This window comes from Ascaphus truei, chromosome 7, assembly GCF_040206685.1.
Source record: "Ascaphus truei isolate aAscTru1 chromosome 7, aAscTru1.hap1, whole genome shotgun sequence".
Lineage (NCBI taxonomy): Eukaryota > Metazoa > Chordata > Amphibia > Anura > Ascaphidae > Ascaphus > Ascaphus truei.
In genome coordinates, this window is record NC_134489.1 from 18,753,794 (window position 1) to 18,776,725 (window position 22,932).

A 22,932-nucleotide genomic window follows, 5' to 3' on the forward strand; every position below is an offset into this window, starting at 1 on the left:
TACCTCGTGCGGCATCAAATGATGCCGCAGGGTCGTGTGACGTCACGTTACCAGGGCAACCGTGACGTCACAAGAACCCATGCCATGGTCACGCATGCTGAATCCCGGTAAGTAGAGGTTGCAGAGGCCTCGCGCGGTCCCCCGGCATTTAATTTAAATGCCTAGGGGGGGAGGGGGGGGAGAGCGGGGGACCTCTGCAACGGCCCGTGCCCCCCCAAAAAATATCTCCCGCCCACCTATCTGGTGACCTGTTTGCCAGATATGTTTCACTTTACCACTAGTATCTGTCTGCTTGCCTTTGGTACCAATCGGGTTAAGCAGTAGCAGCTATATGTACACTCTCTGGCTGGAGGTCATAATTACCCTTGTTAGAATTAGGCAAAGTGCTTGCCTGGGGTAATTCAAATAAAGTGGTTGTGTTTTTTTTCTCTCCGATTTATTAAAATAATGTTATGTTTTACAGATAGACATTCACATAATATATACAACCATTAAATCAAGAAGTCCGCACATTGATTTAAAAAAATAAGTGTAAAAGATGTATACATTCCAGATGAACAAAAGAATAACGAACGTCAACCTAACGAACATAAAATAAACATCATCATTTAATACATGCGAAGAGAAGACCATATAATAACCCACAAGAGGAAGAATTAGAAGATTTAGGGCCTAGGATATACCATCCCGATCCATCTCCATCTTCCAGCATAGACACCTCTCTCACCAAACTCTCAGGGGCAGGGGGATAGAATATCACACATTGTTTAAATATAGATTGGGGTTCTCTTTAATTTAATAATTAGCACCCATTCAGTATCTTGTAGGATATATATATATATATATACACAATATCTAACTTCTGCCGAGAGTCATTGGAATTTAAAACATCTCTAAGCACCTGCTTCTAGGTCCGAGAGCGTGTCAAATCTATCAAACTGGATGATATACACTTAGTCCTCGCTATCCAACGTTTCACTTTGCAACGAATGGCATACCCAACGCTTTACAATGCAACCCTATGGGACGTTTTTCGACGCGTGAATGTGTTATCCGACGCTCACCGCCACTGATTAACATGGGACTCACTTTACAACGGTTTCATTATCCAACGCTACTTCCAGAGCGGATTCCGTTGGATAACCGAGGACCGTCTGTATAGGATTTCAAGCTTGAGGTCATTAATAGAATTGGAAGTAATTCAATTGTGTAAAATATATCAGTATTTTTTTTAACGCTAAATATGGTTATTAACATGATTGGTGGTAAGGTTTTCTCAGGAGCCAGACCTACCCAATTCTCGACATTCCCAAATAACAAAAACTTTGTTGTCTTTTATTAGTTTGAGAAGTACAGTGGAATTTAGAAACTGGACCTCCATGTTTTCCACAGAACCAAATACAATGCAGCGAGTCTGCTTCAAATTAGCCCCCATAAGAACCGCTGAAATCCCTTTCCCAGGCACATACCATTTCGGAAGGTTGTACGAGGTTAAAGGGTATCGATTAAATAGCTTTATGAATGTATGTATATATGTCTTTATTTATATAGCGCCATTCATGTACATAGCGCTTCACAGCAGTAATACACGTGACAATCATATAAATAACAAATAATACAAATAACACATAATGGGAAGAAGTGCTTCAGACATAAAAGTAACATTTAGGAAAAGGAGTCCCTGTCCCGAAGAGCTCACAATCTAATTGGTATTTTGGAAGGTGAATGGTCAGTTGTGTGACGTTTTGCTCCCAGGAATCCTGTGGGGTTTGTTATCGCAGGTACATGAACAAATGAGAATTCGGTGGGATATATTTCCTCCATTACTTGTTGAGAAATACTTTAATGGTTGAGTTTATTAACGGCTCGGCTCGTTGTTTTTCAATTGCAGCATTTAACCAGCAAAAAGGTCTCACTGCAGAACTGGAGCGTGTTGAAATGCTGCATTGCAGCTACTGTGCTACAGTGTGCTTTAGCCATTGTACTGCTGGCTAAGGGTGCAGTGACTAGACCTATACGAATCGCCTCTCCCGCTTGATATGCGTGGGTAGCATGTTTAAGACGTTCTGTCCCTGATGGGATCTACACCAGGGGCGGCCAACTCCAATCCTCAAGAGCAACCAACAGGTCAGGTTTTCAGGATATCCCTGCGTCAGCACAGGTGGCTCATTCAGTCCCAGCTTCAATAAGTCTTCGACTGAGCCACCTGTGCTGAAGCAGGGATATCCTGAACACCTGACCTGTTGCGAGGACTGGAGTTGGCTACCCCTGGTCTCTACTATGGTATTGACTGCATTGCAGATCTCTCTGGTAGCAACAGCGTTACATTAAACAGCGTTACATTAAACAGCGTAGCCTCCAATCCATCAATCTGCACTGCATTTGGGCTTAAAGATGTTGTCCGTCAAACACCCCGGAGGGACTGTACTGTATAACCAAATCTCCCAACTGCAAAAGAGTCAGGACACACACACATACACACACTACACACACTACACACACACACACACACAAACACACACACACACACAAACGCACACAGCACACACGCACATGCACACACACAAATCACGCACACACACACACACACTCACATCACGCACACATCACGTACACACACACACATCATGCGCACACACACACACACACACACATCATGCACACACACACACAAACACACACACACACACACACACACGCACACAGCACACACGCACATGCACACACACAAATCACGCACACACACACACACACTCACATCACGCACACATCACGTACACACACACACATCATGCGCACACACACACACACACACACACATCATGCACACACACACACCACACGCACACACGCACATCACGCACACACGCACATCACACACATCATGCGCACACACACACACATCATGCACACACACACACACTTCATGCGCACACACACACACATCATGCACACACACACACACACACACCACACGCACATCACACATCACACACATCACAAACACACACACCACACGCACACACGCACATCACACACATCACACACACACACCACACACACACACACACATTTTCTTTAAGCCCCACATGCCATTGGAAGTAGTGTGTTTGTTTAAACGAAAGAAGGTGAAATAAATAACGAGGCGGGGAACATGATTAAAGTGATGTTTCACGCGAGGCTGAATACCTCGTTCACAAACACGACCTGACAACGGTCTTCGTTTTAATGACCATTGTGACATAGCAGAGAAATCCCGGGGATGCTTTTCTTTTTAATACTGCGTGCGTTGCCAGCCCCACGGCTTGGGTGTATATACAGTAACTGCACTAGTACGAGCAAAATGTTCCAAGACAAACATACATTTTATTGCCCAAAGAGATTGCTGGCAGTGAAGAACGGGACATTAATCGCCTGTTACACATTACGATGCTCGTTATCAAAATCTTCCAGCAGCAAAACTGATGCAAAAAACTGCAGCAGATGTATGGAAAATCCAATCCACTCCCCCATTCAGAGACACTACCCGCCCCGTCCCCCGCCCCCCAAAAATGCAACTTGCAATTAATTTCCAGGGTGGGGGAAAGAAGCAAAATCTTTGCTTTTAGCACGCTTAGATTAGTTTGTGGAAGTCAATTATATTGTTAAATTGTTTAGAAAGGGTTGTTTTTTCTGCTGGCCACGTAGGATTGTACCTGTTTAACCCCGTAGTGTCACTTCTGTTACTTAAAAACGCAAATGAGTCAAATCGGAGGGTTCTGGACTAAGTAATGGCATTTGAATTAAATGGTGGTAGCTCCAGTGGGAGATATTCAGCTGGAGTCTATGAGAACCCTGATACTGAGAGCAGATGAGACTCGCAGGCTTTGGAAGGATATATCCGAAATGCATCCGTGTGCAGCCTGCCATGTCAGCCTAGAAATATCATCCCTGCAGGTGTCATATGTTCAGCAGAAGCCAGTAGACAGCACTGCAGTGGTGATTAACAAGATGTAAGAATTGACCTGATTTCTTTAGATTCACTCAAGGATAATACCAGGCCTGGAGGATGGGAGCTGGGTGACTATATCACGGTATGTCTACAGCTAGTGACCTCGACCTGTCTGGCCATTAGGTGCCCAAGGCTAATTTAATTAGGTACAGCCGGGAGAAGCTAGACTATCCAATGAAAAGCCAGCGGGAAGAGTAAATCAACAGCACGATGAACCACACGGCTTTCTTCTGTCTGCCCTGCTGGATGAGCTTTATTATTATTAGAATAGGGGGATCTCCTGCTGCAGGACCCTATTGGTTCTCTCTTATACAAGTAGATCAATGATCCCAGTGATGAGACAAATGCAGCTTCCTTTTGTACAACCAATCAACATGAAGTCACCATTTTTGACTGGATCGCTGGCAGGAAGTTGCTCAACAGCCATCTTTATTAAAACAAAAATCCGACTCAGAACGATTTCAGCTTCTCTATGTAGCACCTTTTCCCCCACCCTAAGTGAGATCATGTAGCTGCCTGCGTATGCTGGTGCTGGTGCATACCTGTGAGGTAGAACAGAAGGCCTGAGATCTCCGCGGTGGTATAGGGAGACATCAGGACAGGCTATAGGGATGCAGCGCCTCCAGCCCAGGAGGATGCTGGTGCAGCCAGGATGAACCACAGGGGCAACACTTCTGTGGTTGTTCACACTCCAGACATCCCGCCAGAGTGGGTATAACTGGAGTGTATTAGGCATATCATATCAGTACAGGTTCCATTCCCTGAAGGCAGTACCCCAGTCTTGAGGCCTTGAGCACCCCTCCTCAGCATACCTTACCCCCTAACAGGGCAAGGCCTCAGCCCACTCCTGCACAGGAGAGACTTACTGCTGCGTCCTCATAGCAGGGAGGGCAGCACAGGACTCACTCCCAGAAACATTTTCTCTAACCTCTAGGAAAACCCCCCCTCCTTCCCAGGGGAGGGGCTTGTAAGCCGGCCTCCTATCAGTCATAGGCCCCCCTTGTAATAACAGGCTACTCCAGAACTTTATTAGGTAACACACATGACAATACAGGCGGTCCTCGGTTATCCAATGGAATCCGTTCTGGAAGTAGCGTTGGATAGTGAAACCGTTGTAAAGTGAGTCCCATGTTAATCAGTGGCGGCGAGCGTTGGATAATGCATTCAGGCGTCGGATAACGCGTTCAGGCGTCGGATAACGCATTCCGGCGTCGCAAAAACGGCCCATAGGGTGGCATTGTAAAGCTTTTGATATGCCGTTCGTTGTAAAGTGAAACGTTGGATAACGAGGACTACTTGGACAACCAGGGCCTGCAGGATTTGCTCCCAACACAGCCCACTCTTTATTGGGACTTACAGTGCTAGAGGGGCCTGAGAATTAGTAGCCTAAGAGGACTTAGCTAGATCAATAATTATATGGTGAACTTAAAACTAGACTGGTAGCTGTAGCACTCAATGCACTCCTACATGGACCTACATGAGATACCCGTTTGAAAAATAACAATACATTTCATGCTTACTACATGTTTTTTTTTTATAGTGTTCTTGTGACAGGGTAAATAAAAGCCACCAGCTATATGCCTGGCAGACATATGTTTAGCCTGCAATGCAGCAGTGACTAGGTTAACTTCAGCTGGGAACCTCAGGACAATTAGTTGGATCCCAGCTGCCTAATCAAGGTGTGTTAAAAACCCCAGGCTGTAGACACAGGGGGGCTGGCTGTTGAGGAGAGAGGAGTAAGCTGCTGAAGAGATTACTGATACAAGGTCTGTTAGCAAAGTAGATGAATTATGAACTGTCTGTTTCCTGCATAGAAAAGGGTAGCTGCCTTATTTTGACACTGTCTGCTAAAGAGAAACTGTTTTGTTTGGTCTGCTGAAGAAAAAGCCATTTTTCTTTTGTTGCTGATGAAAAGCCATTTTTTCTTTTGTTTGCTGATGAAAAGCTATTTTTGTTTTTGTGTGCTGTATATCTTTGAAGGCTAAATAAATAAGCCTTGTCAAGAAACCCGCGTGTGTAGTTGCATGTACCCTGCAACAGTTCTACTCCGACATTTGGTGTTATTTTTATGATTAGCGTGGTCTGTAAATTGGCTTTCATATTATACATTTTCTAAGAAACAAAGGGTGCTTCCCCTCCCCCCCCCCCGGTGAAGAAGGGTTAAATAAGGCATTTTAACCAACATTTACTCTCCTTTCCAAAGGGCAGCGAATATTACCCCTGGTTTTCTCATGTCCAGCCGCACAATGCAGTTCTTTAACCAATTCACACTTCAAATGTATCCTCGCATTCACAGCTACTCCCTCTAAGCAGTATAACAGAGACAGGGAAAGGAGCGTGTTTTAGCCGACTTCCAGAAGCCGGGATAAAGGTTTCGTAGCAAACGACAGAGGAACACACTGCTCTGGGGTAAACTGCAGTTCCACGTGTTTATTGCAGTCATAACTCTCTGCACCACGGGGACATGTCAGCTGCTTTTTAGAGTGGGAGGGAGGACATATAATATTGTTAGGAGGACGTACATGAATGTCACGGTTACTGTCTTCATGGGATTATGATGGGATAATACGCCCACACTGAACAGTATTGGTTAGCATTATGCAGGGCTCCTGCGAAGCTAGGGTAGGAAAGAGGGACTCATCTTCTTCTTTGCTTTACTCTTGGTATTAATACTCTCAGCGGTAAGAGGTTTTTGATGTTGGAGACTGTGGTACAGGCGGAGTGAGGAGTGAGACTACATATTTCTAATATAGGAGAATACCATGAATGGGGACAAATTATTTATTGTAGAGGGGGATCTCATCAGAGTCAATGGAGATAAAAAATGTACAGTAGAGGTGGGACCCCATTAAGTCTGCCAACAAATCATATCTTGAAAAGATGAATCCCATCACCATAAGATGAGTAACTAATAAAGATGCACAAAACCTTCAGCCTTGTAACACCCCCCCACCCACTGAATTTTCAGATTTTTTAAAAAAATAGTATACCCCCCATTCTCTATCTTTTCCTCATCCTCTTTATCTCTCCCTCACCTTCTATCACTCCCCCATCCTCTCACTCCCCCATCCTCTCACCCCCCAATCCTCTCACCCCCCAATCCTCTCACCCCCCAATCCTCTCACTCCCCCCATCCTCTCACTCCCCCCATCCTCTCACTCCCCCCATCCTCTCACTGCCACCATCCTCTCACTGCCACCATCCTCTCACTGCCACCATCTTATCACTCCCCCATCCTCTCACCCCCATATTCTCACTCCCCCATCTTCTCCTTCCCGCCACCCTCTCACTCCCCCCATCCCCTCACTTCCCCCAATCCTCTTACACCCCCATCCTCTCACTGCCACCATCCTCTCACTCCCCCCATCTTATCACTCCCCCCATCCTCTCACTCCCCCATCCTCTCCTTCCCCCCATCCTCTCCTTCCCCCATTCTATCACTCCCGCCATCCCCTCACTCCCCCCAATCCTCTCACACCCCCATCCTCTCACTGCCACCATCCTCTCACTCCCCCCATCTTATCACTCCCCCCATCCTCTCACCCCCCATCCTCACTCACCCATCCTGTCCTTCCCACCATCCTCTCCTTCCCCCATTCTATCACTCCCCCATCCTCTCACTTCCCCTATCCTCTCTCTCCCCCTATCCTATCTCTCCTCCCATCCTCTCCTTCCCCCCATCCTCTCACTGCCCCCATCCTCTCCCTCCCCCCATCCTCTCACTGCCCCATCCTTTCACTCCCCCCATCCTCTCACTGCTCCCTTCCTCTCACTGCCCCCATCCTCTCACTCCCCCCATCCTCTCACTCCCCCCATCCTCTCACTCCCCCATCCTCTCACTGCCCCATCCTCTCACTCCCCCATCCTCGCACCCCCCCATCCTCTCACCCCCCCCATCCTCTCACTGCTCCCATCCTCTCACGGCCCCCATCCTCTCACTCCCCCCATCCTCTCACTCCCCCATCCTCTCACTGCCCCATCCTCTCACTCCCCCATCCTCGCACCCCCCCATCCTCTCACTCCCCCCATCCTCTCACTCCCCCATCCTCTCACTGCCCCATCCTCTCACTCCCCCCATCCTCTCACTCCCCCATCCTCTCACTGCCCCATCCTCTCACTCCCCCATCCTCGCACCCCCCATCCTCTCACCCCCCATCCTCTCACTCCCCCCATTCTCTCACTCCCCCCATCCTCTCACTCCCCCCATCCTCTCACTGCCCCCATCCTTTCACTCCCCCCATCCTCTCACTGCTCCCATCCTCTCACTCCCCTCATTCCCTCTATCCCTCCCCTCATTCTCTCTATCCCTCCCCTCATTCTCTCTATCCCTCCCCTCATTCTCTCTATCCATCCCCCCATTCTCATCCTCTCACCTCCCCTCCTCATCCGCTCACTAAATCACTCAATTAAAAATGCCTACCAGGATGGCTGCGGTCTTGACGTGGAGCATGGGAGGATCTGCGCTCGAGCAGCAGCAGACACCACTTCTCTGTCGGACTGTTGGGGCATGCTCCTCCCTGGCCATTCTCGACCACCGTTCCCGCCACCCTGCATTGCTCCCACCACCCGCCAACCCCCCCTGCCCGTCATTATCCTCCTCTCCCGCTGCCTCCCAAAATGTGCCGCCCTGCACTGCTCCCACCACCCGCCATCCTCCTCTGCCCATCATTATCCTCCTCTCCCGCTGCCTCCCAAAATGTGCCGCCCTAGGCGACCGCCTGAGTCGTCTAGTGGTTGCACCGCCCTGGTCTAACTACAGTCTATGTACAGGCTTGGCAGATATATCACTTTCCCTGCCAATTGTTGTGGAGTTTGAACTAGTTTTTCTCCAAACAGCCTGGGTGACTTTTTTTTTTTGTCTTTTGGGGGTCGTAGTCTCTGTAAATGTCTTGTCGTTCACTGAAGGGGTCTTATAGTCCAACAGTCAGGAAGGCATTTTAGTCCCTGTATTTGTTGGATGAATAGATGGAAGCCAAACTATGAAATTCTATAATTCAGCGTTCTTTGTTACTATAACAAAAAGGTAATACTCCATTAAAGCCATTGTGTGGAGTTCCCTAACACAGTATCAAAGCTGTGCAGGAATAGCAACCACACATAAGAATACTCTCTTGGGCAGCATATTCTTGGGAATTCATCTTTGTTATTCAATCAAGTATTAAAACTCCCAAGGCAGCAGCAATGACAGAGTATGTACAGTATGGCTTTGGGCATGTTTCAGGCATACCTGACCTTTGTCAAGAACAGGTTTGCTCGTTGCTTATTCCCTTGGGAAAGGAACATTCCATTTTTTTGGGGCCCTTGAGTCCGGCTTATGGTTGAATGTATTTACAATTACATTAACTCCATGAACAGTCTTACTAAGTTTCAACCATTTTTTTTTAAATTTCCTTTTCCTTTTGTTTCTATAAATTTTGTAACATTTTGAGGCCAAGTTGTGTAGCCTCCTTGTAGGGTAAGGCTACCTGAGCTTGTTAAATTGCTGTTTTTCCTATGCGATAGTGAACTGATCTGTACAGTTTTACTGCATGAAACAAGACCCTTGATTCTTGGGTTCCAGGTCTCCGGGTGGTTGAGGAAGAGGAAGCATGACGGACAACAGGCAGGATGAGCCCAAGCCATCCCATTGGGCACCAGGGCAGCTCACCGAGGCCTCCTCCCTTCCGCACGCCCCAGACATGAAGGAACAAGGGGGAGCAGGGGATGGGATGGTCCACAGCTCTAATGGGATTCCCTTCCGAGAGGCAGAGGAGAGAGGATACGGGGAGCGGGCTCTCCAAGCCTCCCATTCCAGGAGCAGAGAGAACGGCATCAATGGGGAGATGCCGTCTGCCGACTCAGAAACTGCAGGTAACAACATTTGTAATGTTTGACCTCTTACAAACAAGTCTACATGTCACTGGAAGGTTGTACAAACACAAGTAACTGCAAGGAAACACCCTTCTTCCTTACAATATTTGTTTTACCCTTTCACTGCCAGAGGAGACAGCAGTGCCTAGCTTTGTCATGTGTTAGCAGTGAAGAGGTTATAATTTGGTTTGGAGGTAGTTAGGGATGAGCAAAAAGGTCACACTTTTCTCCCCTCTCATCGGCATTCCTGTCCTTCCATTCTCTTCCCTTCCCTCTGCCACTACTCTCCCCTTCACTCCGTTCCCTTACACCTCTTGCTTTAACTCCCATTTGAATAAGATTTCAGGATTTCGGAGGGGAAACGTCTTGGGAAAATGTAAGGGAACCACAGAAAGGCGATGTCAGGCAAAATATGAAACTGCAGGTAGACAACGTTATTGCAACCCGTGGCACGCTGCAGCGGGACATACACAATGCACCAGCGGGAAAAGTGGCCAGCGGTTTGAATCGGCCATGTGTGGGAAGGGGGGTGGAGCTCGGTGCTATTTCACCCGTGGGAGCGTTCCATGGGTTGCAATACGTTGGCTACCTCTGTATAGAAGGCCCATGCTGGGGCTGCAGGAGAACATAAGGTTAACATTTCCGGTGAATATTCATGGAACCATTATGACAGTTTAATTAGTTGTACGTGAGCTATAGACATCTTTTAAGTCTCAGAGTAGATCTACGGAAAAGGTATGTGAGCGTGTCATACTAAACTCATTTCTACAAAAAGCTCATTTTGGTCCAAAGAAAGGAATTACAACCTTCAAATCATCTAAATGTCACTATCTGGAACACCAAGATTAATATGTACAACTGCACAGTACTGTATGCCCTCCCAACGCCAGGCTTTGGACAGTGTGTTTTGACTTGTACATCTAGTTCCGTGTTTGCTGGGGCATTCCCCTTGCAGGGAATATCCCTGGTACGATGCAGGCTCGGGATTTGGAAGACGTCCCATTTCTGGGGTGACTTCATCAGATACAGTATTGCCAGAGGAAGGGCAAGACTACAGTATATCTTGTGTGAGTGGGTAATTCATGGCCTGTGGCTACGGATTCCTGAGTGTGCCACTTAATACCCACCGTGATTCATTACTAACACACAGGCAGGTAACCATTCATATCCCGTTGTACAATGCCAGGGATGCTGCCATATTTCACATCATGAGTTAACCTGTTGATTAAGAGCAGCTTTCCCTTTTAGGGGCTCACCTTACAGTAAATTGCCTGATGTAGAAAACAATTACTCACCTTAATCCCCCCGCCCCCCCAAAAAAAATACCCTGAGACTCTTTTACTCCCTTTTGTCGGCTTTTGAGAGCCCCTTTGAGAGTCTCCCTTAATGGTACCCAAAGTGTCGAGCTCATTGATCTAATAATGTGTCGCTGTCTAGTGCTCTGCTGCAGTATGTTTTAGTCCATGTCCTGCAGCTGGCGATGGACGGAATGTTCTAATGAATCCTGTGCCAGAGGCATTAATCTTCATTGCTTAAACCCTTTGAAGTATGGAAAGGTCAGCCCTGGTGCCATTTAGACTTTGTTATGACGTTTGGCTGGAGGGAATGGGATGTTCTAGGTGCACATACTGTATACTAGGTCATCATTTGGCTATTGTACTAAGATTGGTGGTGCCTGTTACGGTAATATGCACAGGATTTCTAGTAGTCAGGATTGGGAAGCGGAACTACTAGTTTTATGGGGGTTATTCATTAAACTCCACCAATGCAAAGGGAATTTCCATTCGGTAGTGCCCTGACAGTCACTATTGCAGTACAATGAATAACCCCGAATGGCTCAAAACCTGTTGAAAGGTTTTGTCCCTCCTGGTATCAGAATGAACCAATGGCACTGATATGTAATGGATAAAATCTTAGCGATTAATGCTTTAACATAATCAGGCATGTATATATATATATATATATATATATATATATATATATATATATATATAGATATATATATATATATACATATATATATATATATATATAGATGTATATATATATATATATATATATATATATATATATATATATATATATTTAAAGAAATGGTGGCACTAACAAGAAAGCACTACATAGTTATCCTTGCTATTTTGTTATTCTGTAGTGCTTTCTTGTTATTATATATTGGAATTATACATTGAATAGTCCGCTTATTTATTAGTATTCATTCAGCAGGGTCTCATAGGGCAGCCTTTTCTTTTAGGCTGCGTCCATGGTACCTCAGACCGCGCGGACGCGTCCACACGCTGAGCGAACAGACTGCCTTAAGGCAGTGTTCACGTACATGCGGGCGCGGAGGCAGGAGGGGGCGCGCGATGCGCGAGAAATCAGTTAAAACTGATTTCTCGCACGATAGGGCAGTTACGTGAGCGGTTCGCCCAATGAGGGCGAACCAGCTCCATGACGTCACTGGGAACGTCTCCGCATGGGCTGCGGCACTATGTCCGCAGCCATAGGGTTGTTTATAAGCGGTTGCCTATCCCTCTGCACATGGGTTGGGGGATGGGGGGGGTGTCTTTCGCAGTTTTTTTCTTTATTTTTTCCCCACTTACTTGTGGTTTCTGTGTATTATAAATATGTTGTATTTCTTCATGTGCATGTCCTCTTTGTAAGGACCAAAACGCTGGCTGTATTTGTGCCCTAATATTTCCTTTGACACATATGGTACATCCGTGTGCTTTATTCTTTTCTTTAGACCTCCGGTTATGGGTGTGTGTGTATACACACACACACACACTCACATATACTGTATACACACAAACATACATACATACATCACATACATATACATACATACATCACATACATATACACACACACACATACATACATACATGCACACACATACACATACACACACTGCCGAGAAAAGGTTGTGAACCACTTTTCACATATTTCAAACTTAAAATGTTATTAGATCTTAAACTAAGCCCTACTAATGGATAAAGATAACCTGATCAAACACATGACACAAAAACATGATACTTTTTCAACATTTATATATCCACAAATAATTCAACCTTCAATATCCATGTGTGAAAAAGTATGTGGCCCTTTTTATTCAGTACCTGGTGGCGCCTCTTTGAGCAGCAACGACTTCAACTAAGCGTTTCCTGTAACTGCTGGTCAGTCTCTCACATCGGTTTTGAGGACTATTGGCCCATTCCTTCTTAGAAAACAGCTTCAACTCAGTGACATTTGAGAGCTTCCTTGCATGGACAACTCGCTTCAGGTCCTGCTACAATATTTCGATGGAGTTTAGGTCCGGACTTTGACTAGGCCAGTCTAAAACACGGAATTTCTTCTTCTGCAACCATTCTTTTGTAGATTTGCTTGTATGTTTGGGATCATTTTCTTGTTGCATGACCCACTTTCGCTTCAGCTCACGGACGGATGCCCTGACATTCTCCTCTAGAATCTTCTGATACAATGCAGAATTAATGGTTTTGTCAGTGATGGCAAGCTGTGTATGTATATATATATATATATATATATATATTTAAAGAAAAGACCAGAATGGTCTAATTATCAGCACCAGACAAAATATATGCAAAAATAGAGGGTGTTTATTGACCCATAACACACAGGAACCCGACGTTTCGGTCCCCAAGGGCAACCTGGTATTTGTTAGGAATGTATTTAATTTAGCCCATCCCTTTTGATGTGATGTACCTGCATTTTCAGTAGAACACAGCTCCTTTTGGGGATGCTATTTATAGGTGTGGGGCCATTGGCAGCAGGGGAGAGGGAGAAAGAGAGGATGTATTCGCTCAGAGGGGCAGACATGTTTCTACTCCGGCACAATTTTCTGACGTTGAGAAAGTCTTGAACAATAAGATGTACAGTAATAAGGTGTTATCTTTTAAAAAAAAAATCTGAACTGACAGAATATATTTTAAAGACCAGTTTTCGTGAGCAATGCTCTCTTCCTCAGGTATCGGCTAGTATTGAAGTATTGATATCCAGAAGGATTCTGGGGCTCAGAGGTATTGGGCATGGGGAAAACCATTCAAAATAACACTTGGTAGGGGAAAAATGATGTCTAGAGCCCCTTATAACTTCAATAACCTTTAGTGGGTAATCCAGCTCCTTACTCGAGAATAGCGCCTACTGGAACCCTCTGATTCCAAGTGATTTTTTACTGCCATATGTGGTGATCAGACAACAGCACAATAAACTTATTCTGTATATACAGCCTTAAGCCCAGAACAGTCCGATTTGGCATATCCGAAAACAGTTAACTCGCACACTCACGAGTCTCTGCCGGCCGTTCTGTGTGTGCGCTTGGGAGCTCCTCCGTGTGCAACGTCTGCCGATTGCTGAAACAGAAAGAGATAGAGTGGTGTGGAGCACTACCAACCAGAAGAAAACGGATCAAGAGGTGGACTCCAATAGAACAAAAATGATGTATTAGGAACACGGATAAAAAAAGATCAAAGGGAAGTGAACACTACCTGCGCGTTTCGCGAATCCACGCGTTATCAAGGTGTGGATGCGCAAAACGCTTAGGTGGTGTTCACTTACCTTCTTTTTTTTGGAGTCCACCTCTCGAGCCTTTTCTTCTGCTTGGTTGTGCTCCACTCCATCTGTTCTAGTATTGAAGTACTCATTCATTCATTCAACAGGTCTGACACAGCTACAGTATAAGTGCATTACCATATTTCAGTTATCACTGGAAAGTTTATTTGTTTAGTCAGAACTTTCTTGTGTTATATCTTTGTGCGCTTATTACTGTCCGTGATTATAGCTGTAACTGCCCACAAATATTCATCATTGGCGCTTAGCGACAACGATCTGGAATATTGATGCTTTGACACCGTTTAACAAGTGAGTGCAAATAACAGGGGAGCATTATTTTTGAGCGCCAAATAAACAGAATTAGAAGCGGGAGGGGGCGCGCGTTGCATGAGAAATCAGTTAAACTGATTTCTCAGCGCGACAGACAGGTCACGTGAACGGTTCACCCAATGAGGGCGAACCAGCTCCGTGACGTCACTAGGAACGCCCCCAGGAACGCCCCCCCCCCCATGGCCAGGGACGGCATCCGCTTTCCCGCAGCCTCCGCGAGCCTCAGCGCAGGCGAAGGCACCATGTGCATCAATACAATCCACACAATGATTGATAAGTAATTAGCTAAGTTGCCGACCGATCCCTTCTCCTGTGATCGGTAGGCGAAGATTCGGCTCGGGGGTTCACAAAATGGCTGTCAGTGCAACAGGAGAGGATCAAAGGATTCTACAGCACAGCGCATACCTAAAATGAAAACCTGAATGTAATTAAAAACAGTAATATTGTTGATGTCAACTTACCTTTGGCAGGACACACTGTAACTGAGAGCTAATTGGCGTGGAAAATGAATGCCCTTTTTAACAGCACAGGATACCACAATAAAGTATTTTATTATGCTGAAATAAAGATTGTAGAGTTAGAAAGTAAGACATTTTCTGCTCTATCAGCAGAAAGGGTTTAGGATGAGAAAGGGGCATACGTGGAACATTCCTCTGTAAAGTACCTGGCTGGTTTGATGTCCCAAACCAACTACTCCATCCTTTGTTGTCTTGACAACCTTCTACAGAGTTGTGGTACTTTTGTGTAGAGAGACGTGGTAGATGGAACGCAGGAGTGGAGACAACCAACCACATCTTTAAGCCTACAAAATTAGGCGGGAGTTTAGGAAATTATTTGAAATGGCTATGTTGTGCACTGAAAATACCAAAGTTTTGGTCCCCTTGAAGGGGCAATTCAAGCAATATCCTACATGTGTTTTTTTTTTTGTTTTTTTTAAAATAAATCAGTTCTGTAGTATTAGATAATACTTACTGCATTTTTTTAAATTCAACACTTAATACAATTTTAATGAGTTTTAATATAATGAGCATGCTTTCATTTCTATTGCAGGTTTTAGCCCACTTCCCCAGCAGTGCAAGATCTTTGCAACACTTTCCTCTTTGTGATATGTTGCCAATATTCCCAGCAGTTTGAGCTGCAAACTGTAACAATTAATCATGTTACCTTCGTAATATAAGAATACATTGTAGCTGCTGAGTTACACCGACTGAAGGATTGATTGAAACTGAAAGGCAGCCATTTAGTGAACCCTGGGAAGCAAGATCTTTGCTGATTGATTACAGGAGAATGAATCGATTGGCAGCTTAGGCAATTTGTTTTCAATAAAGGTCTGCATATATTAAAGCAACAAATATATATATATATATATATATATTTTTTTTTTTAATTGCCACTTGAATTGCCTCTTTAAGGCACCATGTTTAGTGTTAACCCTGAAGATGGTCACTGATAGGGACTGAAATGTTGATTATTTTTCTATATATAATATTGCCATTTAAAATGATTTCCTATACCTTATTTTGTGATTTATTACACATTTACTGGGGTTATTGAGGTAACAAGAGATTACATATTTATTTGATTTTACATTGTTGGACATTTAAAACATTTGAAGATTAGTTACATAGTTACATAGTTACATAGTTACATAGCATTTGGAACGACATCTCTAACGCTTTGTGTGCTTGGGGGAAACAGAAGAAGAACAAGGGGCTGGCTATAATATACCTATTTCTCTCACTGACCCCTTATTTCGGGAAATCCCTCCTCATCAGCGTTTACCGTGTCACCTTTCTTCCCATCGTCAAGTCCAATCTGAAAAGTCTTCCTATCACGGAACTATCAATACAGATTGGGAAACTCTAATGACTTCACCTTCCTCTGTATACAGTACATGTACATATCACTTTACAAAGCTCTATAGCTATTTGACAAGAAAACAGTATTTTGAACACTAAAAATAGGAGCTAATACAGCCTGCGCTATACTCAATACCTAATGTGTGCGGTTGAAGTACTGCTGCAGCGGCCGTTATCAAACAAATCACGGCGCCGATTTTGTGCGTGCTGCTGTACTCCACGCGGCATGAACGCGGCCAATTGCCCCAGGCCCCCGCGCTTATCGCGATTGCTTTGTTTGAATTTCATGGATTCTGTTTCTTTGGGTGCAATGAAATGAATGACTTGCAATGTGCACAGCGCTGTGCTACTGCGTCACTTTCAGGTGTTTAAAAAACCAGAACACTAACACGCCATTTTCTGCACTCGCGTCTTAAGGCGGTAAGGTTGGAAGACATCCCGCGCCATGACATGGTTATTCCGATGTACACAACACGTGAAGTATTTGAATAACGGCCGCTGCAGCTGTATTGACTTTTTAATGGTTGTGATGCTTTGATATATTTGTTTCACTGTAAAGCAGCAGTTTGGGCTGATCACTGTTTTATTTTGCATATTTATTTTATATTTGAAAGATTTCTTCTCATCCTTCCAGGGAATATTCTTACTTTTAAAATCTGATGCTTTGTTCAGGAGATACTGTATGAGCGGGTGAAATATTAAGTGCCCGGGAGGTGAAAATAGTTCTCTCCCCGGAGCCCAGCGCTGTCTGAAATTACTTTATTAGGAAAACAATGATTTTTAATTATTATTATTTTTAATAGCAGGACATGTTCAGGGACAGGATACTAAAATGATATGCGTCAAACTCATATATGCTGCTTTAAAACTCAGAGGTGCGGTTAATTCGTATGTGGCTTACTGTATGTCTATAGCCATTTCATGCATTCAATGGAAAAACAATCATTTTTTTGTGCCCATACACGAGAACATTGTGGGCGGAGTTAATAAACAGCTCTGCAAAAACTTTCAGGGTCCTGCATTTTTATCATGGCCCCCAAAACATCAGATCATTTATTAATATATACTGTATAAAACAGTAAAACAGTCCCACGGACTTTCCACTCACCAGTGAAGCAGGAATGATCACATTTGAGAGTATAAAAACTCCCCTGCACAAGACAACAGGCTCACGGATACAATGGGGTTAGCAAGGCAAGTCCCAAAAAGTCCAGGCTTCTTTCCTCGCCGGCAGGGAAAAGGGGGCCACAGAGGTATCGGATCCCAGACAGACCAATCTTCCCTCTGCCAAGGGAAAAGAACCGCAGGAAGGTTCAAATGGTGTCCACCACACAAAGTGTTCGCCCCTGTATCAGCAAGCTCAGGGCGTCAGCGTACATAACTCTACGATTGGCTAAGCTATAGGATGGGTTTAAATGCCCCCTGTCGCTAAGCAACAGTGCACACAGACTGTGCAAACAGTAGGCTGCAACAATCAAGCACTAAAGTAATAGCAGGTGCTAAATTGACTGAGAAGAGTAAAGCTCGAAACAAATTACACAGTACAAAAGTATAATGGTACGCTCGGTGCAATAAGATAACACTACAGAAAGTAAGAATACATACTGACAAATATAATGACAGACAAATGACAGATGGCAGACAAATATAATTGGCAATGACAGACAAATATAATTTGGTAATTTTTGTCTGAAAAACAATTGTATTTGGCGATGAACTCAGTGGAACCCCGCATGCATATGTCCACCTTAGCAACGGAGTCTTCTCTCTCCCCCCCCATTCAACAACCTCTTGTTTTTGGACTCGTCCAATAAAACAGATCCATCAATGGCCCTCACTTTATTATAGGAACTGAAGACAAGTTCATGATCATAACCCTACTGAGAAAAAATGTTCAGCAAACGCTGCGACCGAGCTTCAAAAATCTGATCAGATGAACAATGTTTCCTGAGTCTGTTGAATTGACCCAGGGGAATGTTCCTAAGCCACTTTTTGTCATGATTACTGTCGGCATGGAGATAGCTGTTAATAGCTACATCCTTGAAGTGGACTTCTGACTGTATGGTTTAATTTTTATCTACTGACACCGCAAGATCTAAAAAGACTATGCCACAGGGACCAGTAGGAAAAATGCATTTTAATCCAAGATTATTCCTATCAAATCCAGTGATGGAAGATTTGAGCTCCTCCTCACCTACATCCCAAATGATAAGGATGTTGTCAATATAGCGGCCATAGTATACCAGGTTCACCCCAAGCTGTGGGCTGTTCCAGATATGCTCAAACTCCCATTAGCCCATGAAGAGGTTGGCATAACTGGGGGCGACCAAGTCTGGAGGTAGAACACATAATTAAGTAGAAAATAATTGTGTTGGAGTATGAAGTCCATTAAATAGAGCAATAGAATATTTTTTGAATAGTGACAATGTATTACTCCCTATACAACAAAAATGTATATTCTAAGTCCCTTGATGTGTTCTATACATGTGTATACTAATTGAACGTCACAGGTGGCCCATCTGTAAGTAGATTTCCATTCAATGGAGGAGATGGAGTCGATGGCAGGAAGAGTGTCTCTGAGGTATGACCACAAACGGACCACATATGGTTGTAAAAAGTGGTCTAGATACCTGGACACACCTATCATCACCGACTCCACCCTCCACCGCCTACCTGGTGTTTTTGATGGGCTTTTGTGTACCTTTGGAAGGTGATAAAAAATAGGCATACAATGGTTAGGAAGATGCAGAAATTTTAATTCATCCTTAGTAATAATTTTTATGGTTAGTGCTTCATTAAGGAGAGTGCAGAGATAAGTTTGATAGGTGAGGGTAGGATCCGTAGAGCGTATGGAGTAGGACTCAGTATCAGACAGCAATTTAAGACCTTCAGAGATATAAACATCCCTGTTTTGAAGTCGAATGCTTCCGCCCTTATTGTCTTATCTGATGGTGATACCCTCCAGACTCTGTAGTTCCTTGAGTGCATTTTTCTCTCCCTGAAACAAATTATTCTTAACAGAGTGGAAACCCACACAGAGTGCTTCAAAATCACGAAGAACAAGTGTATAAATAGTACTGTATCTATATAACTTCCTTTTGAATGATATGGATAGCAGAGGGATTTTGGTTTCAACAGCATGTGAATAATACCATCGGAAGCAGAATGGGCTAAACAAGAATCCATCATAACTACAGGAGAACGATTCTCTCTCTCTCTCTCTCTTTCTCTCTCTCTTTCTCTCTCTCTTTGTCTCGCTCTTTGTCTCTCTCTCTCTCTCTCTCTCTCTCTCTCTCTCTCTCTTTCTCTCTTTCTCGCTGTCCTAGTAACACATCCTATCGTGGACAGGCCCACAGAGTTGTTCTTTTTTAGATGCAGAGAGAGTGCACCCCTCGCCCATTAAACTTGGTTTCATTTCCACATCAAAAGTCCATAGATCACTGCAGAGCCCCACTATTTGGGCGGTTGCGCTACCATGGAAACGACACTGCACCGTGCCAACTGAAGGGACCCGTGTTTTGACTGCACTGCTCAGATGATAATTATATCCTTCCGTACACTTACAAATGCAGCATTTTGTATTTTCATTTCCGACGGAACGTCTTATTGCTGTACAAACATTAGAACAATGACAGAGAATGACATGTATATTACCCATAAGCACCACTTTCTTTTCTACCTCCAGTATGTACTCCACGTGCTCCCTTTTTGTTAACTCACAGAGCCTGTGGTAGGAGGAGGTACAGAGGGATCGGCATACCTAACCTTCCATTCCAGCCCTGGGACTGACCTTGCTGTGCTGTACAGAACATTCACTTGTAGTACATTTTGGAAATTCGAGAACTGTTGAATGAATGCGGTGAGAGGGGTTTTCGTGCGATATTCTCACACACAAATGCCATTCTCTCTTTTTACTAATGAGTAGACCGTTAATTCTCCTATTTAATATAGTGAGAAGCAGGGTAATGTACAGATATCAATGTATTAAAGCAGCAATACTACATTCCTCCCTTTGCTCCCCCCCCCCCCCTTATTTTATATGTTAAGCGTGTGGCAGTGTATCATTCTACATTCTTGCCTAAACTGGCAATCGTTTGGTGCTCCTGTTATAAATCGGTAAAAATCCTGAGGGTGTGCCTAGCATAATGGCCGCCTTTCAGTTTCAATCAAACCTTCAGTCACTGTAACTCAGCAGCTACAATGTAGCCTTATATTACTACGGTAACATTATCTATTGTTACAGTTTGCAGCTCAAACTGCTGGGAACATTGGCAACAAATGATCACAAACAGGAAAGTGTTGCAAAGATCTTGCCCTGCTGGGGAGGTGGGCTAAAACCTGCTATAGAAATCAAAGGATGCTTTAAAACTCATTAACAATGGCATTAAAAGTTGAATAAAAAACGAATAAACACAGTCACTATTATTATAATTAAAACTACAGAACTGAAAAAAAAACCCAAATAAGATTTCTTATATTTTTCTGTTTTAAGTATCTCAGTCTTTCTACTATGATTTTGTCTGCATCTCTTCACAGATGTCACAATATATTTTTTTACAACTTGCTTTTTAGATTTAACTTTTTACGTTGATCGCGTTCTTGTGAAACATTCCTTTCCTTTTCTATCTCCACGTATCGCTGTCAAATGTTATTCTCACGGGCAATCTTATTAATAGCCCCAGTTGCGAATCTTCTGCTGTATATCGCGGACGTATAGTGCGACATTATAGCCAGTTACTGGGGGTGCGAGCTCCAAAACGATGTAGCTACACCGACACTCCAGTTGGACAACATAAGACTATATACTCAGGACCTCTTCGGTTGTGAAGGGTGGAAGAGATTTCAAAGATTGGTGACTCAGTTGTGGATAACGAAACGTGAAAGGAGGGAATGAGGTTAAACCAGACCCCTGCCCCCCCTCTCCCCGGAGAAACATGAACTTCAGAACTGCATTAATTTTTTGGCAGGCTGTGTGATATTTCTGCAGAATATACCCTTCTTATTCCTTGAACTTTCAATGAACCCAAAGGAAAGTAGGATGAATCTCTGCAACCAGCCTTCAATGATATGACTGAGCCGGGCTGGTTGTGCTATATATAGGGCCCGTCCATTCGTTTTGAAGTGTGTATCCCTTTCTCAGCATCATTAATAGTAAAAACAACATTTCTGCTGCAATGCACATATTTCTTGTCCCTTAAAATAAGCATCAAAGTGGATGTTAGGAAAGGAACCTTGTTGTTGGGAAAATCCCAAGAGGCAACTCTGTTACTTTTAACCCTCCGCAATACTTCGCAGTGCTGTATGTCTTTGGTATGTCTTTAGCAAGGGTGTCTTACATTTGCATGTGGGGATTCCACATTTTCCATACAAGATCATTCTTCATTGGTTCCCTATTCAACAGGAGGCTGGCACTAGAGTGCATTGGGCTGAGCGATGCATTGTAAAGGGCCATATTTACTAAGCTGTGATAAGCCATACGGAGCTTTATGGCTGACGCAGTTCATTGGGCGAGAAGGTGCCTTACGGTTTAGCTATGCTTAGAAAACATGGGCCAAAGTCGCACTGATGGACATGAATAAGCAGCCTACTAAGACTAGTTGTCTATGATGCATACAAGGCAAGTTACTTCACCTGCCTGTACTTGGGCAGTGTCGGTATTTCCCAACCATTGGGCAGTGCCGCCCTAGTAGCGATAAAAGTAGAGTGTTGGTAACTTCACATGAAAGAACAGGAAAATAGGCGGAGATCAGAGTGGTTTTTATATAAGCAGTGGTACAGTCCATAAACGCAGTGGAGCGCAATCCTTTGAAACAAGGGAGCACAGCTCAAGGAAAACAATTTTGACCAGATTTATGCTATAAAAACAGAAACTGATAAATCCTTTATTAAAGCAGCAGTCCAAGATGCCGTTCCCCCCACCCTTTAATATGTGCATCAAGACAATCCACACAATGATAAGTAATTAGCTAAGTTGCCGATCGATCCGTTCTGCTGTGATTGATCGGCAAAGATTTGGCTCGGGGGTTCACTAAATAGCCGTCAGTGCAGCAGAAGAGGACCAAAGATGCAAAGATCTGTGGGGAAGATCATGTGACCAGGCAGTCACTAGATACAATTGGTGCACTGCTAAAGAGAGGGCGGGGTTCAAAAAGGAGTGCCAGAGCCTGTTTCAGAAGAGGAAGGGGATCTGACTTTGTAAATGGTTGCTATAGAAACAAAAAATGCTTGTTATATTATAATACAATAAAAATGTAATTCAGAGTTGTTTAAAAAAATGCAAGTATTTTCTCATAGTACAGAACTGATCTATTAAAAAAAAAAACACATGTAGGATAT

The 22,932-nt window shown here is 44.0% G+C and overlaps 1 protein-coding gene across 18 annotated transcripts in view; it reads left to right on the forward strand.

The window, feature by feature from the left end:
- Positions 1-22,932, forward strand: part of MAP2 (microtubule associated protein 2) — a 148,805-nt gene that overhangs the window by 76,823 nt on the left and 49,050 nt on the right. For all 18 annotated transcript variants that reach the window (XM_075607150.1, XM_075607158.1, XM_075607157.1 and 15 more), the window contains one exon: positions 9,552-9,841. In XM_075607150.1, coding sequence (XP_075463265.1) covers positions 9,580-9,841 — 262 coding nt within the window. In that variant the 5' untranslated portion in view covers positions 9,552-9,579. The remainder of the gene's footprint in view (positions 1-9,551; positions 9,842-22,932) is intronic.